The sequence below is a fragment of the Globicephala melas genome, chromosome 2 (assembly GCF_963455315.2).
Source record: "Globicephala melas chromosome 2, mGloMel1.2, whole genome shotgun sequence".
Classification (NCBI taxonomy): domain Eukaryota; kingdom Metazoa; phylum Chordata; class Mammalia; order Artiodactyla; family Delphinidae; genus Globicephala; species Globicephala melas.
The window spans coordinates 173,338,091-173,363,235 of record NC_083315.2 but is presented as its reverse complement, the minus strand read 5'-3'; the positions used below and the strand labels follow the sequence as shown (position 1 = coordinate 173,363,235).

The window sequence follows — 25,145 nt, the reverse complement described above, 5'->3', positions numbered from 1 at the left end:
TGTCGGGGGGGGGTGTCGGCTGTTTTCCGTCGTTGCTGTTGTTTCAATCAATTAAAAGATGGCTTTGAAACTGTCGATGTGACAATGTTTGGTAAAGTATTTACAAGTGCGTCACAGCCTCTGCGGCATCACATGGAGGTGGGGTGGGGGAGGGGGGATGCGGCGGAAGAAATCACGCACGTGCGAAATTTTGCAAATACCGGATCCTGATCCGGGTAGCAGCAAAGGGTTCCAAAGAGCTTTGGTGTGGATTGGAAAAGTCACCTGCCCAAATCTCTAACGGGGCAGAGGCCATGGGGCAGCCTGGCTAGAGAGGGGATTCCCACTAATGGTTCCTTTTGCCCCAGACACAAACAGAGCCTCACCCAGGCACGAGGACATTAGGGATGGACGGGGCTCCATGCTAGAGGCACGGACAGCTCCACTACCAGCACAGAGAAACACCCCGGTGTGAGACGTGTGTCTGACCAAGCCCACGCTCCAGAGTAAATAAACTGAAAATACAGGAGAGAGGGGTCTTTGTGCTTGGCGGCCGAGGAAGTTCACTTTTGTGTAGAAGGCAAGTCATGCTCCCACTAGGTAAGGCTGCACAAAAACCTCATTTAGGCTGGGCCTGGCCCAGGGAGCAGTTTCTGTGAAATTTAGGAGAAGTCAGGTTTAGCTAGAAGTTTTTCCAGGAATTATAAACCTCTCTAGACTGTAACCACTGTTTCTTCCGAACTGCCCTTGCCAAAGTCTATAAAATACAAGCCTAAAAAACCTGCCTGAAGGGCAGTCTGACATTTTATATATATTTATAAAAAAATAAAATAAACCATCGCCAAACTTTTTAGGAGAACCCAATTAAAGCCGGCGGGGGGCAGCCCCTTCCCCAGCCCCCCAGGGTTCGAGGAAAGGCCCGCGTCTCCCTAGGGAGGATGTCTGCACTGGGGCGACAGGAGCAGAGCCGTTCCCCCCTGGTCACTCGCCCTCTTGGCCTTTGTGTCTTCCCCTGTGGGTCTCTCTGCCCTGAAAAGGAGCTGCCTGTGTCTCTGGACGGAGGGTTAAGGACTTCGGACGGGATGAGATGGGAAGGGCTGCTGAGTTTTGCTGGGTACTGCATACCGGCTACTGTGCGGCGTGATTTAATTGTGCTGTTGTCTCACTCAGCCGCTCAATACGCTGTGTGGGCGATTATGATTCCTTCTTTTAATATCAGGAAACCGAGGCATGGAAATTCTTGGGAGATTTGCCAAAGACACACAGCTCTATGTCTGCCCTGTAGCCAGGTTTGTGCTCGAGATGGCCGCCCTCCTGGGGTGCTTCCTACCCGTCCCCAACCCCAGGGAAACAGAGGGGACCAAAACCCTGAACACGCTGGCGCGCCTGTGCTTCCCAATAAGCAGGTTAAGTCCTCTGCCCCAAGGGCGACGCAGACTTGGCATCGCGGCCCCTCTACCCGAAAGCCTGTGCTCTCTCTAGAACATGACCATGTCTCAAAGGTAGAGGCACCACTCTTAACCTTGTCCCCTCCCCAGGGCATCACCATCACCCCAGCTGGTGGCCCTGCTGTCACATGCTACGTCACGGCTCCCTCTCATGTTCCAGAACCCCCTTTTCTCTCTGGCAAGGAGCAGGTCACAGAAGATGCAATCAACCGTTTCCAGGATATAATTATGTTCTGAAAACCCATCGCTGGCACTCCACCCCTGAGACGTAGCACCCCAGCCCATGCACCCCAGGACACAGGGTTCCAGAGCCTGGGGGAGCCTGGCGTGCGCACCCAGGAGGGTGGGCCAGAGCAGCCCGGGGCGGTGGGGATGCCAGCCTGGCCTCCCGGCTATGCATCTGCAGTGTGACGGTGTTCTGTGGACTCACCCAGCGCCACAGAGCATACGGCTCAGTCCTCTGAAGCTGCCATGGGCCCGGGGGAGTATGAGGCGGTTTTCAGTTAGGGGAAGTTGGATCCAGGCGACATGGGAGCCAAGGGCACTGGAAAGGGACAAAGGAAAGGGGGTGATTAACATGTGGCCAGTTTCACGGATTCGAGAAAAATGTAAAACGTTCTCCTAGACGAGGCAAATGTGTCAATGAGTCATCACGATTCCACAGACTATGCTTTGCTGAACTGTAGCATGAGGTGTTGGGGGGCAGCGGTGCCTCTAAATTTGGGTTGACCCTAGCGAACATTTCAAGCCTTGTCTTAAGCTCCGAGGGGAAGCTGGCTGGGATGGCTTGGCCGGAGCCCTGAAGGGTAAAAGGCAGGGCACACACAGAGAGGAGAGGGTAGCTGGTAGGGGCTGCCGTGTGCCTAGCACACATATGTGTGTGTGTGTGTGTGCGCGCGCATGGGGAGGGGGCACGAGGCTGGGGAGCTTCCAGCCAGACCCTGAAGGGTCTTACATGCCAGGCTAAGGCTCTTGGACCACGTCCCAGACACTCCGGGAAGTCAGATGGAGGATTTAAAGCAAGACAGCGACAAGGTCAAAACGGCATGTTACAAAGATCACTCAGTGAAAATAAACTTTGCTGCAAACCATTTAATCTAGCTATCCCACCTCTAAGAAGCTGGACTAAAAGAACAGTCAGGGACGTGTTTACAGATTCAGCTACAAGAATGCTCCCTGCAGGGTCGTTAGCAATAACAACAACAAAAATAAAACAGGACGGCTTAGATCTCTTTTAGCAGGCGTCAGTTCAGCAAAATCATATTAATTAAAACCTCGGTTCGTGACATGCTCTCCTCATTTATCTATGCCAGGACCTCTTTTATTTTATGTTATCTTTCTTATTTATTTTCTTAAATAATATAACGAGCACACAGGGACCCGTGACCCACCCCGATGACTAGGACTTTGACCAAAGCATCTATAGGCTCACACTGGCCTACCCCAGCAGACTTACAGCTGGGATTTTCAACAATAGAGGAAGCTCTAATCAACAATGGTGCAAACACACCCCGGAATATTAAACAGCTCTTAAAAAGAATGAGACAGCCGAGACCTATTGTCTTTTAATGGACCTCAGTATTCTGCGCAGAACTGGATTAATCATGATCCTTTGTTCACAAACACTTTCTCATCATTGGTCCAGGCATGTCCCGCTTTTATTCTGCTAATTTATGCATTCATATATTCATCTGTAATAACGTCATAAACACTTGTGAGCCCAAATCCAGACCTTGGCAATTACTTACACCTGCTTCCACAAGCCAGCCCCGCCGGAGCTTTAGTGACAGCAACAAGGTGGTGAACTCAACTTCAGTGTGTACAGATTACAGGCGACTAAGGTGTTGTGATAAGGAATGGTGTTTATCTTTTATGATCTCCAAGCACATTCTTGAGTGAAGAGAAACAGGCTGTGCAAAAAGAAATGTACGTGGTGATATAGTTTACGTTAAAAAAAAGAATCATATATTGGAGAGGTCAATTTTGATACATATGCAAATACACAGAGAAAAAAAAAAGTCTGGAACCAGACACCTGACTCTGACAACAGGAGTTAAAATGGTGATGATGGGGGGGCGGGGGCTACTGGGATGGAGGAAGGAGTTGACGATGGCTTTAGCTTTTATCCGCAGTGTTTGATTTTCCGTAATGAGTGTATTAATTATCAATGCATTTCTTGCATAATTAAAATAAACATTTTGTGTGTGGGTTTTGTTTTGCTTTGCTGTGTTTGTGTGTGGGGTTTCTGTTAGCTTTTAGCTTTTTTTTTTTTAACAAATACAAAAGGAAGAGCATTTTAACTGTTGGATCAGGAGTGAGCATATCTCCCCCAGACAAGGTCTGCAGACATGAGGGATTTATTGTATCTCCCAGATCATTCTTTTCAGAATTTTCTATGTTCTAAAACTGGAGCCCTGGGCCTCCGAGTGGCGTGTCAGTGACATGAGGCCAGCAGGTGTGTGCCTGCTGGCTGTGACTGCGCCACCCACAGGCCCCAGATCCCTCCAGAGCCACGGGGCGGGTGTCTGCAAGGCACCCATCGGGGAGGACTTTCCCTTCTGGTCTTTAACAGGCCCTAAAGCTAATGCCCTGGTCCATGTTCTCAGGGATTAGCTAATTAGAATGAGGACTCGGGAGAATGTGACACGAGACAGTCCTGGGCGAAGGGTACATGGGATCCTCTGGGGAGCAGCAGCCCTGTAGCCCACGTGCACCGGCAGCCTCCCAGCCGGGCAGAACCCACAGCTGTCACATTGCCCACGCTCCAGTTCTAACCAACAGGGGGTGTGGCTAACATGTCAGCTCCCTGAGAATGGGGTGCAAACTTGCAGGTCCTTGACTGCCCCCCTTCACGTCCTGGGTAGCACACCGCACCCCGACTTCCCATCAGAACCCCTTCTCTCCCCCAGGCACCCCAACCCCTGCTTGCACAGTAAGCTTCAGACCCGGCTCCACAGGTCCCCTCCAGCTGTCGCAGGCACAAACTAAGTGTGCGACTGGGAAGACCCTTTATCCGCAGATAAAGACATCAAGGCTCGGCGAGCCCAAGGACACGAAACTAAGCCAACCTGAAACCCAAAGCAGCCTGAAATCAGGTTTTGTCCTGGCCTCCCTGTGCACAGACGGACTGATTAGTTAGCCGGTTAATGTCTCCCCCTCCCTAAGCTAACACAGGCAGGACCTTCTGAGTTCTCGCCCCTCTGCCAGGCAGACACTTATTTTCAACCACGACTTTGGGCGGAAGAAATGCGAGTACAGGTTAGCCAGCCCTCTGCCGGGTTAGCCAGCCCTCTGCCGGCGCTTAATCACCCTTCCCGCACGTGAGCCTCCGCTATTTATTACATGGTGGTTTATCTTGGACAGGGTTTGGTCCTGGTGAATGCTTTGAGACGCTTGTCATAGTTTTGCAGCTACAAAAGATTTTTATGATAAATAAAAATAAAATACAGCAGTACCCAGGTTACCTGTATCTGCCTCCGGACCGAGGTAATTCCACCTGAAGACGTTCGTTCCTCAGAAAGGCTACATAAATCCCACAATGCCAATAAAGTTACAGGGTTGACTAAGAAAAGGCCCTCTGTACCCAACGCTGACCTGTCTAACCCTCCCTGTTCCCCTCTGGACTCTACAAAAATGAGAAGGGCTTTCAAAGGGACAGTTAGGGGACAGATCCACCTGAAAGAAGAACCATTTTTGCTGAGCACCTACTGTGTGCCAGGCAGTTTATATTTGACGTCATTAAAAGCATCAAGGTGACACTTGAAGATGGCTGTCCCCATCCTACCAGAGCAGGCGAGGGGAATTATAGTCCAAGGCCACCCACCTCCTCCCAGGGCAGCCCACCCTCTGTGCCCCCCGAGCAGACCCCTTAAGCCCCCATCACAGACACCCCAGCTGTAGGCATCCCTCTGTATTACGGTGAGAGCGTTTAACACCTCCCTGGGGGGATGTATAACGGACAGACAAGAGTAACAGTGTCGTCCTGGATTTTTAATTATATTACTATCTTATTATAGGGCCCCCAGTCTTTGAGGGCCCTACCTCCCAAAGAGGCTGTCAGTGTGACAGAGCAGGGCATACGTACCTGGCCTGCTTCAAGGTCAGCCTAGGAGGGCCTCACACTCCCCTGGCACTCCTCTGGGGGCCAGGGCTGGGCCACACCCTGGCCTCAGGAACGCACCGACTCACTGCCCACCGGGGGCAGCGAGCCTCAGCTGCAGAACAAGAGGCTTGAGTTAGTTCCCTCCTGAGGACTCGACACGTTTACAAATTGTTCAAATGCACAAATCAGGGATTAAAAAATATCATTTTTCAGACCTTTCTATTCGATCCTGGGCCAGGCATCTACTCCCTTCCTGGAGAAAGCCGCCATCTCACCTCTCCGCCACCTGGGAGGGGGGAAGAGAAAATGCCCACCAGGTCCCCTGGCAGAGGCGCTGCCCCGGGCCTCACCTGCTGCCGGCGGCCCTACTCTACTGTGTGCTGAGGGGGAGGGGTGAAGCAAGGAGCAGCCAGTGCAGACTGACATCAGGGGCAGAGCAAAACACTACAGGGGTCCAGCAAGAACAGGGGGCTTGCCGAGAGCTGAGGTGTCACAGAGCAAAGGCAGGACCCAAGCGCCGCCAGTGTGGACCTTAGCTGGGTTGACATGCGGGCCCTGAGACCGACGAGATGTGCGGCCTGGGTCAGTCCCAGTTACAGAAGTGAGATCGACCCATCGGCTCCGAGGTTTGTCTCTGGGCCTCAGGCTCCTCTTCTGCAAAATGGGGATAATAACTAACACCTTGACAGGGTATTCTGAGGATTAAAGGAATGAAAACAGTGCCTGGCACATAGTAAGTACTCAAGAAATATCACGGAGGGACCCAAGCGTAGCGATGGGGGGACTGTATCACATGACGTGATACAGTCCCATGAAAAGAGCAGGACAGAGGCTGTGAGTGGACTGCGGTTGCTACCGTGGAGAGTGCATGCACCTCCCAAACCTAGGCTTTCGTACTTAAAGAAACCCATTTATCCAATAACTTTCTAGAAAGAAGCGAAGTTCCAGTTGACGGGACAGGAGCAGAGCCACTGATCGCTTGCATCAAAGGTAAGACTTGGGGTGGGGACCTCATGCTGACCTCCCCCTGGGGGGCCTGGGCAATGAACGGGGCCTGGGCCAGCGCTCAGGAAGAGAGGTTAAAGGGTTTGCTTGCCTGCAAGAAAAAACCATGACATGGAGGACTCAATAGCTCTGCTCAAATACTTGAGCGGCTATAATTAGCAGGTCCTGGGCCAGCTGTCCTGTCCCTCTGCCCACGACCAAATCAGCCAAAATGAGTCGGGGATGACCGCGTGAGTGAGATTTTCGAGGAGACGGAGGGGAGACACCGAGGTCCCCATTCCTTTGGTCTGGGCTCCTGTCGGGCCATGAAACGCAAGTGGCCCCTCCAGTCCTCAGGGGCCCCAAATGGCCACTGCCCACTGCACCCAGGGCATCGGCTCCTGCCCCTCAGCTGCCCCTCAGCTCTTCCCAGTGCAGGGAAGAAAGCCTAAGCCTGGCTTTGAACACTGCCTCTGCCTCTTCCTTCCTAATCCGAGCTCTCTGAATCCCAGTTAAAGCTGTGAGACCAGAACACGCCCACCCGATAAGGAACAAAGTCAGTATTAGGGGCCCCGTGCCCAGGGTCGTGCCTGACACAGAGCAGACACTCGGGAAACACCCATTTTAATAAATGAGCGCTAATTACCCCCATCTGGAGGACACATGCCTCTGCGCCCTACACCGCCCCCCCGCCCCCCCCTCCCTCAGTAGCTCCAGTCACGGGCGGCTTATTGCTGGGGCCGTTCAATGACCTGGATCCGAGCGCCTTCGTCCCCGCTAATTACGGCTCCTGGACAAGCCATTCCACCCTCTGGACTCTGGTTCACGCACTTGCGAGGCAGGGCGTCACCGCCTCTCAGGGTTAATGGGAAAATTAAAGTTGACACCATGCGTGAAAACACTGTCTGAGTCTGTCTGACCATTCCAATTATAGCGGGTGTTCTAAAAGTAATAATCATAAGCGTCCTAATGAAAATAACAGGCCCTGACTCGTTGGTAGCATTTCACAGTTTACAAAGGGCTTGCTGCGCCCACCTCCCCCGGGAAGGCCGTGCTCCTTCCATTATGTAAATGGGGAGACTGAGGCCAGCCTCGGCCTTCCACTCCAGCCCAAGATGCCCTGCAGGCCCCCAGACCCCACGCTCCTAGGCCTGAAGCCACAGCACACCAGGCACAGAGGGAGCCCACCAGAGATGCGGAAAAGTCCACCGAGACCCCTCCCAGCCCAGCTGTCAAACCTGGACCAACACTGAAAGAAGCCACCCAGCCTGTGTTCCCAACTGTGGACCTAGTACGAGAGCCCCCAGTTTGTAAGAGTGGCTGGTGGAACTACCTTCCGCCTGCCAGGGTCACCCCTCGAGCCCCTCTCAGGACCCCAGAACTACAGGAGCCAAGTGAGAAGACCACAGCCCAAGCCTCCCTGCCGATGTGGGGACACTGAGGGCCCAGAGGGAGAAGGGCAGGCTGCAAGTCAGCATGGGCCCCAGGCTGGCAGCTGGTACGGGCTCCTTCCCCTGCCCACTTGCCTTGAAAGGCAAGAGCAGCCTCAGGACCAACTGATTGGCCCGGCCGATTGGGGCAGCCCAGAGAAGGAGGCCCCTCTCCCCGTGAGCCTCTCCCGGCCCCGCCCGCAGGTGGCACTCTCCCCCTCCCCGGGTTATTCTGGGCAGAGGGATCCAGCTGCCCCCGGAGCTGTCAGTCAAGCGGTGGCAGGACAGGCACTCTGCATCGGAGGGAACACTGCTGGGTCAGGGGCACTGCCCTTCACCTCGACGGCCTGGGGAGGTGAGGGGCTGCAGGAGCCCTCTCCAGGAGACCTCCCCCTAGCCCAGGATGGAGGTGGAGGTGAAGCCCAGGGGACAGCCCCAGCTCTGCCATAACTCGCTGTCTTCCTGAGTCACCGTTTCCGCCTTCTAGTGTCCCCAGTTATGTCTGAGGCCCGGGGGGGGCCTGACAGTCAAGGACCTCTGTCCAGGCCCCAGGGGAAGAAAGGGGAGTAACAGAGACTAGCTGTTCTGGGCCAAGGTGAGAAGGGTCTCCTATCTGTAAGGCCCAAGGGGTCTTTAGCACAAGTCAGGGAGTTGAGTGCCAAGGCAGGGTCTCGGAAGGGAGGGACCCCCAACTTGAGCTCTGCCAGGCCAGCAGCCCCTGAAGGTCCCATGGTCCACTGGGACCCGGGACCCAACCCCAGCTACTCTTGGGACCCTCAGGGAGCCACCGTCAGAAGTGCCACCACCCTTCTCCTCTGCTCCCAACTAGCAAGCTGAATGCAGAGAGGGACCACGCCACTGGTCCACACCAGGGGAGTCAAGAAGGACCCCCAGCCTCAGCCTGCTAAGGGCACAACTTGACCTTGCATTAGTTTAACAGAATAACTAACAACAGCCTGTGGCCCTCCCAGCGCCCCTGTGCGCCCACCGCATCGTGATGCCCCATTCCATCCACGCCACCAGCAAGACTGGGGCAGTGCAGGGCGCAGCACATGAAAGACACTCATTTCCAGACGACCGAGCCCCCAAGACCCGGCGGCTGTGTCCCTCGAACCCAACTGGTTCTGAGCACAGCCTTGAGGCGGTGCAAGGCAGAGAGGGGTCTTCACCTGACAACAGCCTGGTGCCCACCTGACGGCCTCGAAAGCCAGGGGGCTCCAGGTGTGACAGCCAGCGTCTGGGAGGCCGGAAAAGGGGAACACGAGAAGCCCTCCTTCCCCTTCCCCCCTCACCCCTCCTCTTTCTCGCTGTCCTACCTTCTCCCCAGCAACTTGGGCCTCCGCCCCCCTCCCCTGTCCTAACCTCTCCCCTAATTCCTCCACCTCCGCCCCCCGCCCCAGGCTCAACCCCGCTCCTAAACATCCTCTCAGCTCCTCTTCCAAGCTCTATTTTTAAAATCAGATTTCCTTTACTGTGCAAGTGAGCTGACGGGGAGAGGTATTCGCTGAGGGATTGGCGCCCCCCCGGCTCCCCACACCCAACCCTTCATAGACGCACGTTGGCAGCCTTGACCCAATGGGCCACTTGCTCAGAGGCGAGCGAGGAGCTGACCTGACCGAGAAGGCTCCAGGCACTGAAGGTGGTGAGGCTGGGCTGTCTGTGTATGAGGGTCGGGAGGGCAAGAAAGAGGGTCCAACCCAAAGAACCCAAACCAGGTGCACTAAATCATACTGGATTTGGGAGGGTTTTTTTTTTTTTTTTTTTTTTTTTTGGTAAGGTTAAGAATTTCCAAATCAGTAGACATTTCTGAAAGAAATTTTTGTGAGGTTTGAGACTTCAACCTGTATCCAGCTTCATCCGTAGGACTGAGAATGCTACTTCCAGAGAGCCCAGAGGAGAGGCAGGGGCAGCCCCTGGGCTGCATGGGGCTGCGGTGGGTGGGCCCGTGGAGGACAGGAGTCAGAAGGAAGCCCACAGTGGTTGTCCAAAGCGGTGCGTGGGTCTCCGACGACGCCCAAAGCCCTTGCAAAGGGGCAGACAGCTGAGCCCAGTGGAGCTTCAAGGGGGCGCTCGCAGGAGTACAGGGAAACCCCCGCCCTGCCCCTCCAGGACCCCGAGCTCACCTCCGGCACAGTATTGAACACAAGGGTGTGGTTCTCATCTCTTTGCTGGTGACGTTCTGCAAGGTTGCCTCCATTCCTTTATCTTGGAGATCTAGCGTAATGCCTGGTCCGGAAAAAAAGAATCAGGACATGCTGCATGAATTAATGAATCATAGGTAGAGAGATGAGTTTTAAAAAATAAAAGGACCTGGGACAATGAAATCAAGACGTGTTTGGGGGGCAAGAAGTAAGAAACCCAGTCTTTGAGGAGTGAAGGGTGAAAGGAATAAGAAACTGAAGCTAAGAATCGTAGATGGTGCAAAATGTTGGTTTTGTGCAAATTTAGGCTTTATACCCTAAGTAATAAAGAGCAACGTGAAGACTTTTCAGTATAACCAACACTTGGTCCAATTTGCATTTCATGCTCGGCAATTGGATTGTATGTTATGGACATGCATGTGGAGGGTTTTAAACTGAGGAAACCATGATTAAATTTGGGAGCCATGCTAAGACAGGGAGACATTTTGTTAGTGATGAAAATTCATTAAAAAGATTTTAAGTGGGGGGTTTCATGAATAGATTTGGGGTTTGGGGGGAAGAAATCTGGACTTTATTTTGAGAAGTGACAGGATCAAACCTTTATAATCATGCTAAGGAGTCTGGATTCTTGCCAGTGGGTTTAAAGAAATGTGATGGGGAGATTTTTGCTTGTGGGAGGTAAGTCTGCAGAAAAACATCAAATATATTTTAAGGCTTTGGACTTTATATTACAGGCAATGAGGGAACATTGGAAAATTGTACAGAGAAAAGTGAAAGCCACACATTTAAGTATCATGCTAAAACATCTGGACTTTCCATGTTGAAGGGTGCCAAAGTCTGACTTTAAGAGCACACCAAGGAGATCTGATGGGTGCTGACAGTAAGGCTGAAAGACTTTGATCAGAGGAGTTACATGATCGACATTGGGAATAGGCACAGAAATGTGGAATTTATTTTGAGGCTCTGACATGATGAGATTTTTGCACGTGCCTAGAAATTTGATTTTAGGCAATAAAAAGTTCTAAGAGCGTGACATGCTGAGTTTTGTTGTATTAGATAAAGAGTATGCAGTGACATTACAAAATAAAATTCACATATGATACTAAGATTTTGGATTTTTTTCCCATAATTCCACAATCAAGAGACACTGTGAGATTTTAAGTGCAGTGGCAAGATCAAACTTTATTGACCGTGGCAGAAAGCATGAATTTTATTTTAAGGGATGACAAGATCAAATTTTTATATCATGCTAATAAGTTTGGATTTAAGCCAATAAAGCGTTTCAAAGAATGACGGGGTGAGATGTGGGGATGTTTTTATAGACCAGTCCGAAGATAAATTACACGGTAAAACGCTGTATTTTACGATGAGTAGTTGGGACTTTATGTTACAGGCTATGAAGGAACCTTGAAAAGTTTTAACTGGGGAGTTACACGATCAAACGTACACATTTCAGCAGAGCTACGAGAGTGGATTTTTATGGTAAAGATAATATGATCAGATTTTTATAACATGCCAAGGAGATGTGATTTTATGTGAGAGTTGAAGGCATTCAAGCGTCTCATTCGGGGGAGGGATATGATCTCATTTTTGAACCCTCATGCAGAGGCATTTGGATTTTAGCCAGTGAAGGGTCTTAAGGAGTGACTGATGAGAGTTTTGTCTCCAGGGGAATTAGCTGGTAAGATATATTTTATGCTAAGGTGTCTGGATTTGATGAACCAGATAATGAAGGCACATCGACAGCTCAGGGGAGGCACCCCTTGGTACAAGCGCACGCTGTCTGTACTTTATGCTGAGGGATTGGAGCATTTATGGCAAGTAATATAGAGGCAGGGCAGAACTTTACGCTTATACAGAGGTTATATGATGGAATTTGCACAGGATGCTGAGAAGTTTGGACACTATTTTGAGGAACGACGGGATCACTTTTTTGTGTCGGGCTAAGGAATCTGGATGTCAGCCATTAAAGAGATTTTAAGAAAAGCTTCTGTGTTTGGTAAGAGCAGTGTGCAGAGAAATTGTACAGTAAAATGCGTATTTTCTGCTAAGGAGTTTAGATCCTATCTCACAGGTGACTAGAGACATTGTGAGATTTGAAGCAGAAGTTACAAGACCAAACTCACGCATCTGGCAAGGAAACGTGACCTTTCATGACATGGTCAAATTTTGATATGATGCCTAATTTAGAGGTTTGGAATGAAGCCAATAATAAGTTTAAGGAGTGACCTGGTGAGGTGTGGAGTTTTAGATCCATGAGTTTGCAGATAAATTACATGATAAAAATGTTTATTTTATGCTAAGTGATTGGAACTTCATATGATAGGCAATGAAAAGAAAGTTTTGTAAGCTTTAAATAGAGAAGTTATGGATAACTTTTATGCCTCTTGCTAGAAGTTTAAACGTTGATGTGAAAGAGTAGCAAAAGCAAGTTTTCACAACACGCCAAGGATATCAGATTGTAGGGTGAAGTCGAGGAAGCTGAAGGATTTAGTCAGGTGCCTCATCAAAGTTATAAATATGTTGAGAGTCTCGGCTTTTCATTTATTTATTTATTTATTTATCTAGTTATTTATTTAAACTGAGCACCAGGTCTTCGTTGTAGCACGCAGGATCTTTAGTTGGGGCGTGCGGAATCTTTCAGTTGTGACATGCGGGCCCCTAGCTGCAGCATATGCAGGATCCAGTTCCCTGACCAGCGATCAAACCCCGGGCCCCCGGCATTGGGAGCGCAGAGCCTTAACCGTTGGACCGCCAGAGAAGTCCCAAGAGTGTAAACTTTATATTAAGAAGGGGATAATCTAGTTTTGAAATCATCTTGCTAAGGTGTTCAGATTTTAGCTAATTAAGGGTTTTAAGAGACATAACGGAGATGTGTATTTTACATTTTAGCCAATTTCAATTTTTCAGTTGTAAATTTTAGCCAATAAAGGATTTGAAGGGTAGTAAGAGACCTACTGAGATTTTATATTTCAAATTTTAGTCAATTTAAAATTTTAGCCAATAAAGGGTTTTAAGGGTTGTAGGTGACATACTGAGATTTTATGCTCTAAATTTTAAATGTTAGCCGATTTAAATTTTTATTTTAAAATTCAAATTTTAGCCAATTTAAATTTTTAAATTTTAGCCACTAAAGTGTTTTAAGGGTTTTAAGAGACATACTGAGATTTTTATTTCCAATAGATGAGTCTGCAGATGAATTACTGTGTCAAATTTTGTATTTCAATTAGAGACTTGGAATTTTATAATAATACACAGTTAACAGGACTTTTATGAAGAGGAAATGAGTTAATTTATGCAATGTGCTATATACGTATTCTCATAACAGAGATGACGGTGATGGTGATGATTTCACCTAAAAAAATGTAATCTCTGCCTTGAGGGAATGACATGATCAGAATTTTCTATTATTCTAAGGCCTTAAATTTTAGCCAGAGAAAGATTTCGGTGAGTTTATGTGTCAGGAATGTTTATGCTAACAGGTTTGGATTTAATATCGTAGACAGCAAATAAACAGCGAAAGGTTTTAATCAGAGGGACTGCAGGATCAAATTTAACTGTCATGCTAACAAGAATGTATTTAATTTTGAGAAACAGCAGATCAGAATTTCGTATCGTGTTGGAAAGTCTGGATTTTAGCCAATGAGGAGTTTTACACAAGGGAATGCATTTTTTTCCTAATAGATTGGCCCGGTGGCTAAAAAGAAAACTGGGAAGCAACAAAAAGTGTTAAATGCATAAAGAGCAGTAACCGTAGAGCTAATTGATTGGAGAGCCAGAACTCCATCTGCTCTGCCCCAACACAGAAGGGTACAAATAACCCCAACCAAAACATCTCTGTAAATTCTGCCTTGGCCCGCTAAAACCACCCATGATCAGATTTTCAAAAATCCATCCTAAGTCACTCAGATGTCAAAGTTATCTGATGCCCTCCGCACACCCCAACCCCTTACTGAACATCCCAGCTCTACTAGATATACCCTGATGCTGGCGGGGAAACCAACCAGCAACAGAGAAGGGGCATCTGCTAGAGCAAAGAGATTGCAGGGGCATACGAAGATTTTTGCGCAAGCGGAACGGAGGCCAAATGTTTGACGTTCCTGAGCCCCCACAGACAGCGAGGGCGATCTTGGGAGACTGCAGGTTTTAGGAGGGGTGGGCAAATGATTTGCAGGTCTGCTCGACAGCTCAGAGCTAGGGAGAATGCTGCATTGGAAGTGGGTGAAAGACAGGAAATCAGCAAAAACTCCGAGTCAGAATCAAGTCACAAATGCACAAGTCTCTGGCACACAGTAGGTGTTTTATAAACATTTCTGGAGAAAAAAGAAAAGCCAGAATCCAGATCACTACTTCTGCCTGCCCCCGATGTCTGCTTCGAAGCTGGGAGAGGAAAGAAGGGCTATTTTGGGCGTCTGAGCCAACCGACGGGATAGCAGCCAAGTGCCCATGTTCTCCTCTTGCCCTGGACTTGTTAAACAGTAGGCATCTCTGCTGGAGATCCGCACCTCAGAAGCGAGGAGGCCCAGCCTGCCAGAGGTGGCTGTGGACGGCACTGAGATGTGACCTCTGTGACTCTCTGGTGACCAAGGAAGGGAAGGGAGGCTGACCAGGCCTGTGTGCCAGGGTTGAGATGAAGCAGTTAACGCACCCTGCCAGGTGCCTGCCTGCCACGGCGGCCACTCCGGGCCCATCAACTCCACAGAATTTATGGGCTGTGAATTTCTTACAGCCATGGGGGAGTAGTCAGGCCAGACAGGCAGAGTAAACCTGGGAGAGCAGGCGGGAAGGTCAGGGGGTTGCAGATTTTTCTCTCCATGGGATGCCCCAAGTTGGACCCAGGGAGGCTTTCCCCAGCTTCTCTCTGCTCTGCCAGGTTGGGCATCTGATTTGTCCTGGAGACCCTGACCTCGCGAGACCCTAAACCACTGCCTTTCCTCGCACCCCCTCCCCACCCCCAGGTTCTGACCTCCGCCATCGCAGTCACTGACCGGACGCGTCACAACCTTACCCGTCTTCAGAGAACACTCCTTCCCATCCGACGAAATGATAGAACCCTCTGAAGACTCATTTGAGACGATGATGGAGCGTAAGAATCCATCATCAAAACAAATGGAGTCCTCCGAGGGCTCATCCAACACCACCGTGGAGACACCAGGCAGCAGAGTGGAGGCGGCGGCAGCGGCGGCAGGGCTGGCCGGTGGCCCGGCCCGGGAAATGGGAGAGCTGCCCATTGATCTCCTCCAAGACATGGAGGAGCCATCCAGTGGCCCACATAGGGAAATAAAGGATCCACCCAATGACCTACTCCAAGACCTGGAGGAGTCACGCGATGGTTCGCATCTGCAAGTGGGGGGTCCCTTTGGTGGGGCACCTGGCAGAATGGAAGAGGCATCAGTCAACCCACGGGGAGCCCAGGAAGAGCAAGACGACTACACTGACCTGGCTGGGTGGAAAGAGGTGCGTCCCGAGGAGCCGGCGGACAGCGTGACCGCGGAAATCACGGGCATGGTGACGTCCATCATCTCTCTGTACTTCCGTGTGCAGGACCTCAGAGAGCAGCAGAGGGTGGCGGAGGAGATCCTGACGAAGGGGATCAGCGCCGGCCAGCTGCCGGTCCCAGGCAAGTTCTCGGGCGATCGCAGAGAGTACCACGAGTTCATCGTGCTCTGCCAGCTGGTCCTACAGAGCTGCCCCAGAATGCTCTACAGCGACCGCCTGCGGGTGGGGTACGTCATCGGCCACCTCTCGGGCCTGGCCTTGGAGTGGGCCGAAGATCTGGTGCAGAGAGAAAGCCCCCTGATGGACGACTTCCCAGCCTTCCTGGAGGCCATGTCCGATACGTTCCAGTACCGCCAGGCCCTGCGGGTGGCGGAAGAGGCCATGTTCAGCCTCAGGCAGGGGGATCGCGCCGCCATCGAATACATCAACGAGTTCCAGGGCCTGGTGCCCACCCTGGGCTGGCCAGACGACGTCCTGCAGGCCCACCTGTGCCAGGGGCTCAAGGAGGAGATCAGGCACTATCTGTTCCGCATCCCTCAGCCGGATTCGCTGGACAGTCTGATCCTGCTGGTCCTGCAGATAGAAGAGAAGCTGGCAGAGAGAAGGGCGATGCTCCGGCTGCCCCCGGAGGCCCGCCCGCGGAACCTGACCTGGATCGACTCGCCCGCTCCGGAGAGGTGGGTGGTGAGCAGCTGGCTGCCCTGCGAGGCCCGCCCCGCCATCGACCGCGACCACCTGTTCCTGCTGCTCACGGTGAGGGTGAACCCCTACCACAGCGTGGCGGTTCAGGCCCTGGTCGACTCGGGGGCGGGCGGCAACTTCATGGATGAGAGGTTCGCCCAAGAGCACTACGTCGAGCTCTACGAGAAGCCCTGCCCGCGGTCGGTCCCGTCCGTGGACGGCTCGCTGGTCGGCCACGAGCCCGTCTGGCTCTACACCGAACCCCTGATGTGCATTCACCAGAGCCACCACGAGTCCCTGCAATTCGACATCATCCCGTCTCCCAACTTCTCCGTGATACTAGGCATCGACTGGCTCCGAGTCCACGCCCCGGAGGTCGACTGGGTCAAAGGCCGCTGCACCTTCCACTCTCCCTACTGCCTGAAGAACTGCTTCCGCCCGCCCCCACCATGCATCGCTCTGGAACGACATGCCATAAGCTTGCTGCCGGGACTGCCGCCCCTGTACTCCGACCTGGCCGACGTGTTTAACCCGAAGGAAGCAGGTGAGGAGACTTCCGACCAGCCAAGCTCAGACGGATCCGATGATCTTTCTGAATCAGAGCCCTCTGAGCTTCAGCAGGCTGGAGACAGTGATCACAGCGAGACCTATCACGAGTGTCCCTCCACCGCGCCGTGGGAACCTGTGGGGGCCGGGATGCAAGAAAGGGCCAGGCGGGAGGAATACTGGGACCCGCAGGACGTGCTGACCAGCACGCACGACTACGTACAGATGATTCCAGAACTGTTCGACCAGTTACACGGAGCCACGTGGTTCACAAAGCTGGAGCTGCGTGGCACCGTCGTGGAGGAAAGCATGAACATACGCCAAACGGAAGACGTGTGGAAAGCAGCGTTCGGTTTGGAGCTTCCAGAGATGACGAGCTACTGGCCCTTCCCGATCTGCGCAGACCCTATCATCCCTCAGGGCGTGATTCACTTTATTCTAAAGGACATGCTCGGTTTCTTTGTCCTCTCGTACGGGCAGCACGTCCTGGTCTACTCAATGAGCCAGGAGGAGCACCTCCACCACGTCCGCCAGGTGCTGACCCGCTTCCGCTACCACCACGTCTACTGCTCCCTGGACAGGAGCCAGTTCCACCGACACACCGCCGAGTTCCTGGGGTTCGTCATGACCCCCAAAGGGGTGAGACTCAACAAGAGCATCGTGAGCACCGTAACAGGGCACCCCACCCCTGGCTCTAAGAAGTCCCTGCGGAACCTCATCGAATTCGCCTTCCCGTACCGGCATTTTGTGGAGCGCTTCGCCGTCATCACGGAGCCCCTGGTGCGGCAGCTACTGAGCGACCGGCCCTTCTACTGGGGGCACGAGGAACAGGAGGCCTTCGAGCGCCTGAAGTGGGCTTTCCGCCAGGCGCCCCTCCTCCACCACCCCAAGCCCCAGAACCCGTTCTACTTGGAAACGGGCGTCACCAAGACGGCCCTGCATGCCTCCCTGATCCAAGTCGACGAGCAAACCGGCCAGCGAGTCTGCTGCGCTTTCTATTCTCGAAACATCTCCCCGATCGAGGTGGAGGCCTCGCCGGCAGAGATGAAGACCCTTCCGGTACGGGCTGCCTTCGTGGCGTGGTGCCGCTACCTGGAGAACACCGAGGAGCCTATCATGATCCTTCTCAACACAGAGGATCTGGCCTCTCTGAATAATGACAGGCTCACCGTACTTCTCCCCGGGCATTGGGTCTTCTTCTTCTCCCACTTCCACTTTGACGTCATGGAGCGGCCAGAACAAAAGGGTGGCCAGCCCCCGCCGCCCACGCGGAAACGCCTCCGGAGAAGGGCCTTCCAGCAGCGCGCTGCCGCTCGGCCAAGGATGCTCTTCGCTACGGGAGGGTCCCCCAGGGCTCAGTCCCCAGAATCGGGGGACGAAGAGGAGAATGAAGACGCCCTTCATCAGGACGAGCCACACGGGCAGCACCTCCAGCAGGAGCTCCTGGCTCTGATACCAGCAGACCAAATACTCAACAGCCTCCTTGCCCATCTCAGCATGGCCCAGATCAGGGCAGTCATCCTGCACTTCTTCCGAGGCCTCCTGTTCTGGAAGAACCTCCTGGCCGTGGCCGCCCTCCTCGTGCTGCTGAGGTTCAGGACGCGCCTCGCCCTGCCGCCCGCACCCACCTCGGACACGGCCCGGCCGCCGCCGCGGCGCTCTCTGTGCCTGCTGCTGGACTCGTCCCTCATCGCCCCCGCCGTCGCCCAGCTGTTCACCCAGATGCCCCCGCTCACGGGCGCCAACGCCACCCCGGCCGAGGCACCGGCCGAGCTGTTCCTGGGCCCTGGCCAGTGGCGGCGCGACGCCCTGCTTGGCCTGCGACTCACGCCCGAGTTCTGGCAGGTGCTGTGCGAGCTCTTCGCCGTCAGAGTCGCCCCCCGTGAGGGGACCCACCCCCACCCGCGCCCGGACCGCTACCTGGAGCTGCACGTCGTGGACGATGAGGATGTCGTCTTGCGAGAAGCCCTGCAAGACGACCTGCAACGTTACCGTCAGTGTGGCCTGCATGACGGCCTGCAAGACACCTCGCAGGACGAGCAGGAGAGCGACGTGCAGGACAGCCTGAGCCCCGGTGCCTCGGGCGCCCGCGGGCCCCGCCAGCACCTCCCCGGCGACACCGGCGTCCGCCGCCTGCTCTGCATCCGCAGCGCCCGACGGGGGTCCGTCGCGATCAACCGGCAGCTGGCGGCCAGGGCCCTGACCCACTTCCTGACCGCCGTCTACACCCAGTCTACATCCACCCTCGTCGGGGTGAGCCCCCCCGGGGAAGGAGCAACGCTGGAGGAGCTGCCCGGAGAAGAGCAGGACGCGGACCTCGACTGAAAACGCCTCCTCTCCTCCGCCCCGCCGCCCCACAGACCCTCCCTCCAGCCTCCCCGTGCCTCAGCCGGCTTCGCTCGGACCCCAGGCCCCCTTCCTGCCGCTCCTGACCCAAGGGGGAAACACTTGAGAAGGGCAAACAATCGACTCATCGACCAGCAACAGCATCCGTGCCAACAGGCTACCCAGTGGACCGTCCAACCGTCAGAGACCCAGAGTCGGCTCAGGGCTACCCAACTCCATCTTAATTCTCCAGGTCCCAGGCCTGCAACTGGGCATGAGATCCATGAGGGGAGAGAGCAGCGATGAGCAGGAGATGACCCCGTGACCCCAGGCCGGGTGAGGAACCAGCACAGCAGACGCAGACAAGCAAGCAGGTGCCGGGGACGCCCCCCCGGAGCGACGAGTGGCCACCTCGGGCCACCCTGGGACACTGACCTCGGCTGCTCCACTGACATCGTCTACCTCCACCAGCGGTGCCCCCGCACCCCCGGGCCCCGCCCCGACCTCCCACGCCTCGTGGGGTGCTGGGGGGCCTCCCCCGCCCCACCTCCCTGCCAAGCTGCACCCGCCCCCCGTCCGGTCCAGCGCCCTCGACACCGACTGTCTGACCCTGAGCTCTGGCTCTCACCTGGACGGTCCTGCTACAGAGGGGCCCGCCGTGCCAGTACTCACCGGACTCGCAGCCTCAGGCGTCCCTGTGACCGTCCGGGACACTGACGGGGTGACCTCGCCCGGGGGGGCTCCCTCCCCCACCCCAACACTGACAGCACAGGGGCCTGAGGCCCGAGACAAGGGGAGGGGCTCCAAGAGAGACTGAGAGAGGCCCGAGACAGCCAAGCAGCGGAGAACGCTCCTACCAGGCCGCCGCTCTCTGCCACGGGGAGGAGACCCTCCCCGCCTGCGCGCCTCACCGCTTCCCACCCCCAAATAAAGTAGAGTTAAAAGATGATCTGACTCTGTGGCTTGTTCTGAAGGTGGAGGGTGGGGACAGGCGGGGTGGAGGGCGGGCAGGTGGAGTGGGGGAGGGGCGGGGTGGGGCTCCCCTGGACCACGCCCACCAGGCCCCAGGCACGAAAGCTGGGGGGGTGGGGGGGTGGGGGGGTGGGGGGTACAGGGGAGGAGGGCAACACGGGGAGCTGCCTCTTCTGGAGGGTCCGGATCAGGGACCCCAGAAATCCAAGTCCCAATTCGTCCCACACGAGAAATGGGGGTGGGCGGGCTGTGCCCTGCCCCCCTAACTCGGAGGGTCTTTGAACCAAGGAACCTTGGCTTCAGCAATTCCCCCACCACCACCCCTAGTGGAGAAGGCCAAGGTCCCACCGTCCTAAAAGTGGCAGAAAAGCTGTTCTGAGGGTGCACTGCCCTGGGAAGGCAGAGGGCGTCCCAGGGAGGGAGGACAGCGGTGACCGGGCACTCAGGGCTCACTCAGCCCACAGCCCATGCTGACCGAGGGTCCCTCTGCCTGGCCTCAGGGCCCACCCATCCGGCAGCGGCCTTGGACGTCCCAGATCCGCCACCCCTCCACATGGGACCACTCCTTGTGGGGGACCTAGAACCTCCACTTGGGGAGGGGCTCCAACACGGATGTCCATGCACGTGGGCCCTCACACACCATGGCAGGGGCCTTAAGTCTGCCCTCTGGGGCACAGAATCTGCCCCTGACAGTGGCACCATGAGACCACCAAGCAGATCTCAGGTTCAAAGGTCAGGGGCTCTGCAGGGGCCTGACTCCCTACCCCCTCACAGGCCTGCCCCTCCCCACCCCTAAGGAAAGTCGTGTCCCTCACGGATCCCCCAGAGTTCCGTGTCCTCTCCAGCCCCACCCGGCGTTATGCCCGGTGCCCTCACTGGTCCCCAGGAGCGACCGACCGTCGCTCACCACCCACCCGTCTGTCTGAGGCATCTACCCCCGACGGCAGCACCGCGAGATCATGGTCAGGATCCCCAGGTTCAAAGCCGGGGGCTCGGCTACACCTCCAGGCTTCTCACCACCCCCCGGTCCCCTGCTGACCGGCTGCACCCCCTTTCCCAGCCTCCTCTCCTCCGTCGCTCCGAGCCATCGGAGCTCCTGTCACAAAGGAAGTCACACTCGGAGTCCCTGCCCTCCACCGCCCCCCATGCGTGGACTTCTCAGGCAGCTTATTCAGGAGAAACTTGGGAAACCGAGGCCCAGAGAGGGCAGTTGACCTGATGCTGGCTGAGAAGGGGTCCAGAACAGAGCCGAGACTGGGGTCCTCCCCGGTGGCCTCCACCCTCTCACCCTGGGCCCCTCCATCCCCGCCACGCCCTGCACACCTGCAGTCACGGACCCAGGAATGACGCCCACAAACAGCCACCATCCCCGAGGCCCCAGGAGCCACGGGCACGCTGCCCGTCTGTCTGTCCACCCCCTGGCAGCAACCCCAAGAAGCCATGGGCAAGCTGCGTGGGTCGAGGTCAGGGGCTCATCTCCAAGCACCCCAAGACCCCCTTAGCGGCCCTGACTCCAGCTTGCTGGGTGACCCTGCCTAGCAGCTGTCTGGTCTTCAGGGCTGTTCTCCTATCATCAAATGGGGGGTGTGGTTAGAGGGGAGGGGAGTTTCAGGGGCAATGAGACACAATCTCCAACGGCCTCTGATTCCTAAAATCCCCTCTGTTCCCAGATGACACTCCTGGGGGTTCCCAAATCCCTTGGCATGAGCTCCCCTGGAGCAGAGCCTTGGGGTTATGGTGGGGAGGCCACGCGCAGCACTGGCCCCTCGCCCAGCCCACCCGCGGGGGGTCCTACAGGCTGAACCTCCAGGGCAAACCTGCCTGGTAGGGGCTGCCCTGGGCGATGGGGTGGATGGTGACCCCTCCCATCCCTGCAGCCCAGGACCTGCCAGGAGAGCCACTCTTTCCAGCCAGGCCTGTGCAGGTGGAGGGGCAACGGGACGACCTCTCGGCTAAGGTCGAACAGAATTCGCCACCAAACAACCAGCCCTACAGCGGGGGGTCCAGACGCCCAGTAAGGTGCGCATGCTCACCCACGGTGACACGCCTGCACTCACACACACATAGAGCGTCCACGGTGACACGCCTGCACTCACACACACGGAGAGCGGTGGGGCTGCCGGCACAATAGCGCTGGCGCAGCAGTCGGGACACAGTGGACGGCGGGGTACTGGTCTAACTGGGTCCCCTGCCCCAGTCCAGCCAGAAGGGGCTTTATCCCCATTTACAGACAAGAGAGGCAGCTCCCAGGCCAAGGAGGACAAACTACTGACAGGGCAAAAAAACACTGGGTGATGGTGTCCCCACCTTCCTAGAAAAAGAGTTTAGAGAACACAATACAAACCTTTTTTCTCCTGAAAGCAAGAAAAAAGTCAGTACTTTTTCTGACTGCTGGGTTATGACATCATGCCACCACAACAAAGGTGGAAACTCAAGACAAAAGACAGGTTACACAACCGCCTGTGCCCAGGTCGCCCCTCCCTCCCCAAGACCACCGCCACCCAGTGAGCTCTGACAGCATCCAGGGACACAGGGGAGCCCCGGATTCCAACCAGGTGAGGCTGCCAGCCTCTCTGCCACCCCCCTGCCCTTCCCAGCCCCCCCAGCCCCCCCAGCCCACCCATGGCCAAGAGCTCCAGCCTCCAGGTCTGGTACACGTGGGCCTGTTTCTGGAAACATGTAACAATACGCAGTCCCCGGCAGCTGGTGGCTACTCACCACTCGGGTCCTGATATGCCCAGCCCTCCTGCAGGCAGCCGCACATCCAGCCTCTGTCAGGCCCCCCGACACAGGAGCTTGAAATCCCCTCCCTGCCCACCAGGGCGGTGCCCGCCTGTGCCCAAAGTGAGCAAGAAGCCAGCATCACACAGAGCCCATCCCCACAGCCCGGCCCCCACTCCACCCAGCCACCAAGCAGCACATGCTGTCCACTCCTCGGAGCTCTGGTTTCTATCCAAGGTCCTGAGCGGGAGGAGGCCTTTCCTTGGCCAACATCGAGGCCTCTCGCGATGGGACCTCGATCCTCCCTGTGCCAGTGCCACAGCTCGCTCCAACACACTGCACCTGACAGAGGCAACCATGACACTCCCACCACCACCTGAAGGCCCCGCCTTTGCTCAGGCGGTGCCCTGGCCAGGAGGGCCCTCCTGACCTCAACAAGGACGTCCTGAAGCTGCCAGGTGGGGGAACGTGCAAAGCCGGGCGGAGGCGGGGAGGATGGCGGAAGGCCCTCCTGTCCTGGCTGGGGGCCTTGGCTGCCTCGTGGGCAAATGACTCTAGTCGCACAGGGGCTTGGTGTGGTCTCCTCCCGCCACGCGTGGGACCTGAGTTAGCGGGACAGCCAAGGTCAGCGGCCAGGGCCCAGGGGGATATGAGTCTAGCGCCCTTGGGCACCAAGCTCGGACAAGGAGAAGGGGGCACCTGCTGACAGCTTCCAGCCGAGAGACACGGAACCCAGGGTTAGGAATAGCTGGGGAGCCAGGGATGTCTCCAGACAGGCTTTAAGGAGAGAGTAGGAAGCAGCCGCCTGTGAGGGGCCTCAGCCTCCTGGTCATGAAAGAGTCCTGGGCAGAGGCTAAGGCCCCTCGAGGAGACCCTCCTCCAGGGGCAGTAAGAAGGGGCAGGCCTAGGAAAAAAGGGCACTGTCTCTCCGACGTCCACCTGTCTGTCCTAGGAGCTGGGTCCTCTCAGAGGGCTCCCTACAGGAGCACAGCCGCTGCCCCATCAGTGGGAGAAGCCCCAGGGCAGGCCCTGTCTCCACCTCTGGCCTGGGCCCACCCCTGGGGAGTGTCCCACCGGGGGCATAACCTTCCCCTCCAAGGAGGGGATCTCAGAGATGGCCCAGCCATAGGCCCTCCCCTCCAGGAACTCGAGGACTGCAGACCAGAAAGAAGACCACGCCAGGAAGAGGCTGGCGGGGCAGCAACGAGCTTGAGGACACGCCCCCGTGCAGCCAGGGGCTCAGAGGATGGCTGGGGAATGGACTCCACGAAATACATGAACAATGAGGGGCTTAGCATGACACATGGGGGAGGGGCTCCATGTCACACACGAGTGGGTGAGGAACTCAATCTGACACATGAAAGAAGGGGCTCAGGGGGACACATGAGAGGGGGAGGGGCTCAGGGGGACACACGTATGTTGCAGGCTCTCAGTGTAACGTACAGGTAGGGGAGGGACTGGTGTGACACATGAGCAAGGGAGTTTAGTGTGACACACAGATGGAACAGAGCTCTCCTGGCACGGGAGTGGAGAAGGGGCCTAGGTGACTCATACGTAGCAGGAAAAGCTCAGTGTCCAGTGTCATACCTGAGGCAGGAAGGGACTCGGTGTCACACATGAGCAGCAAATGATCCGTGTGACTCAATTATAGGGGAAGGACTCAGTGTGACAATGAGTGGGGAGATTCAGTGTGACGTGTGGAGGAGGGGCTCCATGTGACAAATGGGCAGGGGAGGGGCTCAGTGTACACATGAAAGGGTTGCGGGGCACAAAGCGACACAGTGACTGGAGGAGCAATGTGACACAGCGCATTAAGGGTCTAGACGTGACACCTGAGTGGAGGAGGGGGTCTGTGTGACACATGAGTGCATGAGGTGTTCTCTGTGACACATGAGTGCAGGAGGGGGTCTATTTGACAATGAGTGGATGAGGGGCTCTGTGTGACACGTGAGTGGAGGAGTGGTTCTGTGTGACACCTGAGTGGAGGCGAGGTTCTGTGTGACACCTGAGTGGAAGAGGGGTTTTGTGTGACACCTGAGTGGAGGAGGGGGCCTCTGTGACACCTGAGTGGAGGAGGGGGTCCGTGTGACACCTGAGTGGAGGAGGGGGTCTCTGTGACACCTCAGTGGAGGAGAGGGTCTGTGTGACACAAAAGTGGAGGAGGGGTTCTGTGTGACACATGAGTGCATGAGGTGTTCTCTGTGACACATGAGTGCAGGAGGGGGTCTATTTGACAATGAGTGGATGAGGGGCTCTGTGTGACACGTGAGTGGAGGAGTGGTTCTGTGTGACACCTGAGTGGAGGCGAGGTTCTGTG

General features: G+C 55.4%; 1 protein-coding gene and 1 non-coding gene across 2 annotated transcripts; one reads left to right on the top strand and one right to left on the bottom strand.

Annotated features, from left to right (window-relative positions):
• Nucleotides 1–2,994: 2,994 nt before the first annotated feature.
• Nucleotides 2,995–3,071, bottom strand: LOC115867406 (small nucleolar RNA SNORD112). The gene has a single exon (XR_004045115.1). It is a non-coding gene; the product is annotated as a small nucleolar RNA SNORD112 (small nucleolar RNA).
• A 12,056-nt stretch (nucleotides 3,072–15,127) lies between these two features.
• Nucleotides 15,128–19,135, top strand: RTL1 (retrotransposon Gag like 1). Its single transcript, XM_030883099.2, has one exon. It carries the CDS (start codon nucleotides 15,128–15,130, stop codon nucleotides 19,133–19,135), a length of 4,008 nt encoding a protein of 1,335 aa, XP_030738959.2.
• Nucleotides 19,136–25,145: the final 6,010 nt, after the last annotated feature.

Coding starts and splice junctions, on each gene's coding strand:
- RTL1 (XM_030883099.2), top strand. CDS start 15,128: ATGATAGAACCCTCTGAAGACTCATTTGAGACGATGATGGAGCGTAAG.